The 5,865-nt window shown below is 49.3% G+C and overlaps 1 protein-coding gene across 1 annotated transcript; it reads right to left on the bottom strand.

Moving 5' to 3' along the window:
* Positions 1-216: 216 nt before the first annotated feature.
* Positions 217-5,523, bottom strand: LOC121917859 (protein NDRG4; the record flags this gene model as incomplete). The annotated part of the gene is made up of 7 exons (XM_042443974.1): positions 217-339; positions 638-694; positions 936-1,022; positions 3,166-3,226; positions 4,228-4,290; positions 5,078-5,198; positions 5,412-5,523. Coding segments are annotated over 7 exons (609 nt in total), but the record flags the coding sequence as incomplete, so codon positions are not given.
* Between the last annotated feature and the right edge of the window lie 342 nt (positions 5,524-5,865).

Here is a 5,865-nt window from a genome sequence, read left to right as displayed (position 1 = left end):
TCATCATCATCATCATCATCATCATCATCATCATCATCATCATCATCCATTGTATATAATGGGACTTGAGCACCCACAGATTTTGTTATCCATGGGGGTCCTGGAACCAAACCCCAGTGTGTACCAGGGACCCACTCCATAGCCACCCTGGCTACTAGCCATTGATGGTCCCATCCTCCAGCCCCCATTTTTAAACCCATCCAAGTGGGCTAAGGAACGCTTCCTTTAGACCTACCTGTTGTACATGTTCCAGAAGAGATGGAGGTTGAACTGGTTCACCAGACTCCCGATCTGCTGGCGGTAGCTTTGCACCAGCTCCGTGTTACTCACCAACTCCTCCTGTGGGTTTGGAGACCAGACAGTCAAAAGGGATGGCCAGCATGGCTACCCCAGAGATATTTTAGCCAAAAGGGAGAGAGACCAAGCATGAGGAGGACCAGAGCCTCCCAGGGTTTCATGATGGGCTTCTTTGCCAGCTCTAGAGGCCCCTGGGATTCTTTCCAAAGGTGGGTTCCCATCCCAGGACAAGCCAGGCCCAACCCAGCTTGGATTTTGAAATCGGATGCCCGGGTGGATGTCCGGGGTGCAACTGTGGCACACTGGCTCCAGTACCTGTGCCCACCTGCTTGTTTCTTACCTGGCTGAAAAGGTGGGAGAGCACAGTGTCAGGGAGGGTGCTGGTCAGGCCAGAGATCTGGAAATTCAAAATAGAACATAAGCAGAAAGGGATTGAATTTTGCTGCTGCAGGGAGCCAATACTCTGTGCCTCTGGACCCAGAAACAGCCTCCCTGGGTCCAGTCAAGGCAATGGGCATCCATTTGCCAATCCCTCTCTGTTTGTCACGAAGAACAGCCGGGACCCTGGCAGAGCAGAGATATTCTGGACCGACGCATGCGCAGCTGCATTGGGCAAAGGCAGGGCAGGGTCTGCATACCTTGGTGGCTGCCCAGTCAATCCAGCCTTTGCTGTTGGGGTCGACATTGATCAGAACAAGGCCTTCGACCATCTCTGGGAAGATCAGCTGCACCAAAAATAAAGAGTTGCATGGTCAGAGCTTCCCAATTTGCAAATGCATCCTCTGGGAGCAAGTGCTGGGGTAAGCATCAAAAGGCAAGCGCTTCGCACATGGGAGCCACAAATACAAATGTATGGAAGAGACAGCCCTTTCCTGCAGGAAGAAGGCAACCTCTGCCCTGAACGCTTCCACAGGCAATTTGGGACCAATCCCTCCGTCGCAAACCCTTCCTAGTTCAATTCAGCAGGAACTTAGGGTGCATCTACAATGCAGAAACAAGGCAGTTTGATGCCACTTTTACTGCCATGGCTCCATCCTACAGAATCCTGGCCCCAGCACTCTTTGGCAGAGAAGGCTAAAGACCTTGCAAAACTGTAAATCCCAGGGTTCCATGGGATGATGGAGCTACAGCACTTAAAGTGGTGCCAAACTGCCTTATTTCTACAGTGTAGATGCTCCCAAAGAGGTTCGGCATATAAGGTGTGTAAGCCATGGTTTATTTCTGTATCTGTAATTTTTTATTTGCCTACTTAAATATTATTTTTCCAAAAAAATCTTTGTAGGACCCTAAGTATTTTCTACACTACGCGACACATTTACTCGCGGTTTGTAACCTCCTCGGCCTCATCCTGGGTAATCCTGGGGGATTTGCAAAACCTTCCTGGGACCTCTAGTGCCCCTAATTCCCTTTCAGGAGGCAAAAGCAATGGGGGGAATGAGCAATCCAACCATCAAGGAGCCAAGAAATCAATCCATAGAAGGGGAAACCAAGACAGTGAAGATCAAAGAAGGCGGCATCTGAGTTGGGGTGGATGTCTTTGGCTGTATCTGCACTGCAGAATTAATGCAGTTTGGCCCCATGCTATGGAATCCTGGGATTTATCATTTTGTGAGATATTTATCTCCACCAAACAATAAAATTCCAATGCACCCAGTTCAGGTTTCTGCAGTCCCAGTTTGCACCATCCAAATGACATTTCCAGGCATCCTTTGGTTCATTACTGACTCTGCAGCCGCAGCAAAAGGTTGAGGGAGCAATTACTTCTGGACTCATTCAGGCTCAGTATGATATTGGGAAGGGCAGGGGATAAGCTTGTCCTTAGAATGGTGACCATCCTAGAGATTTATGTCAAATAAAACATGCCAAGGTTTAGATGGAAAGGCCACGGAAAACAGCACCAAGGGCAGCCACCTGGCTCTGCTCTAAGGAATTTATCACACTGGGGCTGATTTTGACATTAAAGAGAGATTAAAGCTCATTATGTAAGGGAAATATGAGCAAAGTTTTTCCCTTCCGAGAAGGTTCTTGGAGTGCCCAGCAACAAAGGAGACTCAGAGTTCGAGATATGGTCAGAGTAAGGCACAGGTTTATTTCACCGATCGGGGCTGGCAGCTCACCAAGAAGGTGAATCCAAAACTGCCGCCCCCTGCTTTGTATCTTTCACATTCTTATACATTTTCCTACTTCTCTATATACTAGCATAAGCCAATTACAGAAAGCAAGAACAGTCCACTACCTAATAAGGGTGCAAGGTTCAAAAGTTCATGAGTTAGGCTTGAAGTTACTAGCAAGGAGTTTCTTCAGCCGTTGCCTTGCGAAGGAAGCTAAATTAATGAAATAGTTCTGCGGTCAGGCTCGCTTACGGGAAAGAGCAAGGTGTAGCTTCAATTGCTTAAGCAGAGCTTATCTGTGGCAAGCTTTGTCCCTGTTTCTTCATACAAATTGATAACATGAACATAGCTATTTCATATTTATAAACTTCAAACCCCTCAATTTGAAGCATCCCGCAAATGAAGCAGAAATAGCGAGTAACTGTGCCAACGATTATCACATGCAATTGCACAAATAAAGTGATATCGGAAATGAATTGTCGCTGAAATCCCAAAAGTAGAAAGATGTGCATTAATGCTTCTTTGTGACCATTTTACTGGCGGGTTTTGTGTGACGTTGTGTGAAATGGTTACACATAATTATGCAGTTTTTCTGTGATATTTATCCTTCATGTGATAAACTCCTAAATCTGATTAATAAAAGCGGGTTGATAGCATTTCTGCTCTACTTGGGTCCAATCCATCCCAACCCGTTGTATCTCTCTTACACACACAGACAGGCACCAGCCCATCCTTCTCAGGTCCAGCAGCCACTTACAGCGAACTTGGCCAGCACGTACGCCCCTGCGCCCACGCCGATCCCGATCACGTACTTGAACCTAAGGGGAGAGAAGCCATCAGTGCCTCCTTCGCACTCGGTCCTCCCTCCAGCTGCTGGCCTCCTTGGCTTGTGGGCTAGATAGATGCTTCAGGTTTGCTGGATGCAAGAATTTTCCCCTACAACTGATGCTCCATCTGCACTGCAGAAATAATCTGGTTTTGGCACCACTTTGGGCCTCAGTGCGTTATTAAACAAACCCGGCAGGCAAACGAAAAGATGTATTTTTTTGCCTCCCTCCGCATGACCTCTTTCTCTTTCAGTCTCTTCCAGTTGTAAAACTGTGGGAGAGGATCGTAAAAGTGTTGCAGAGCTGTCCCACTTGCCCAAATTAAATACTGTAATCTGTTTGGCAAAAATGATGCTTTCACAATGCTCTCTGACGCTTTTACAACCTGAAAAGAGTGAGAATATTGCAGAGAGAGAGAGAACACATGTATTTTCATTTGCCTGCTGGGTTTAATAATGCGATAAGACTGCCATGGCTCCATGCTATGGAATTCTGGGATTTGTAGTTCGTCGCGGCACCAGAGCTTTGCCATAGCATTCCATAGCACTCAGCCATGGCAGTGAAAGTGCTGCCCAACAGCTGAAAAAGTGGGATGATAAGAGGACAAATTGCAAACTGGGAAAGCTGAGAGGATTTGTCCCTGGGTTGTGTGGCTGAACGGCAGGCTGTGCAACTATGCTTCATGTTTGATGGTACCTTTTGGGGCTGCCTCTTGTAACCTCACCCCTGAGCAGCCCCAGGGCTTGGCCCCATGCCATCACAAGGGGGTTCTGGCCTGGGATAGTGCTGACCTGACAACCCTAGGAGTGATGGGAGTTGCAGTCCAAACGCATCTGAAGACTACAGTAGCCTGCTATTCTCAGGAGGAAGGAGGCTTTCACTCCCCACTCAGTATATAACCTTCCCTCTCCTTGCCAGCCTTGCCATTGTTCTCTCTTCCTGCCTCACTGTTGTGTCACAACAACAACAACAACAAGGCCTCCAAGACTCACCCAAAGTGCTGGACCACGCTGGGCAGCATAGCTGCCAACTGGTCCATGGAAGGATACTGGTACCTGAGAAGACAGAGCAAGAGATAAAAAGGGGGGATCAGAGCTCATCCTGGTGAAAGAGAAGACAAGACAGAGCACACACCCAACACAAATAGACAACATCACAGTGCCTCCCTGTGGAAGAAGCCCCACTTGTCCCTACAGACACGTCTCCGTCCCCTAGACTGGCCCTGGACCCATTAGCCCCCTGGGAGTTCTCTCATGCCAGCAGATGGGGTTTTTGGTGGGTGCGTAACGTCTACATTTAGCTGGTGCAGAGTTACGCTTGTGGCACCCTTGTGCATTGTGGTGTCTCCTGATTGCAGGGTGACACATGGTTGCACATCACATATCTGTGTGCACAGTACATTGGCTGGGCAGCATTCTGTTAAGAAGTGGTCTAGTGCAACTGGGCTGTAACTCCAAGCTATGTCTCTTCATTGCCGGATCTCAGCCTCCTTTGGACCTGTCCTCAGCTTTTCACTCCCTTGAAAGCCTGCATGGTCACCTTTCAGGGCACCGGATGTGGGATTCCATCACTTCCTGGCCACCATTTTGGCCAGGTTTGGGACTGTTTGGTCGACTCTGCCAGTCTCCAAAGGGCATGCCAAGGACAACCTTGGAGAGTGCTGGAGCCTCCTTTCTTTGGAGGTTTTTAAGCAGAGGCTGAATGGCCATCTGTCCCAGGGAGGGCTTGGATGGCATATTCCTGCATGGCAAGTACTCTTCTGGGTACACACACAGAGACACACAAGCACTGCACAAGTAAGGTCCTGCCTTCCCAGCAAGGGTCAAACTGGGAGGCGCCTACCCTTGAGGGAACTGAGAGGCCCCCGCCTGCTGCCCAGGAGCATCCACATGGCACACAACGAAGTGCTTGGTGATCTCCTGCATGTCCTCGAAGTTGAAGAACGTGTTGAAACAAAGCTTGTCTGGAAGAGAGAGAAGGGGGGGGGGGGGAAGAGAAGAGAAATCATGGTCAAGAAAACACGGATCTGCTGAAAACTCTGCCGCAAATGCCAAGGGGAGAAAGGTGCGGCCAGAGAGCCCAAAAGGGCCCCAAATGTCATGCAAAAGGAGTGTTGGGGAGGGGGAGGATTGCCTTCTCTGGGACTTGCTGACCAGTGTTCTGGTGCTAGACTTACGATTGAGTCCCACGTCATGGTAGGTCAGGAGGGCCGGGCGATTTCCCTTGGGAGACCCCCGAATGACCACATGGAGCAGTCCGTAGGGGGTCTCGATGTCATGCTCCTGGAGGGAAAGGAAACAGTTTCAGTCCTGCCCTGAGAGGATGGACAGATGGATGGAGGGAGGGATGTGGGCAGGTGAGGTGAGCAGCAGGCCAACTCCTTCACAGGTGAGGAAAGCAAGATGGTGGGTGCATTGGTCCTCTATAGTCTCCATGCACCCATTTACTCAAGGGAGATGCTAGTGCTTCCAACACTGGCACCATGCACCTGTTCCCACTTTGCACAAGAGCCCAGAAGACATCCCTCCATCTGGCCCATTTCTATCTCCTGTGCAAAGCCATCTTAGCCTGCATCTGCACTGCAGAAATAATCCAGTTTAGACACTATTTTACCTGCCATGGAATTCTGG

The sequence above is a fragment of the Sceloporus undulatus genome, unplaced genomic scaffold (genome assembly GCF_019175285.1).
Source record: "Sceloporus undulatus isolate JIND9_A2432 ecotype Alabama unplaced genomic scaffold, SceUnd_v1.1 scaffold_1213, whole genome shotgun sequence".
NCBI lineage: Eukaryota > Metazoa > Chordata > Lepidosauria > Squamata > Phrynosomatidae > Sceloporus > Sceloporus undulatus.
The sequence above is the reverse complement of the archived record's forward strand: the minus strand, read 5'-3'. Positions and strand labels throughout refer to the sequence as shown.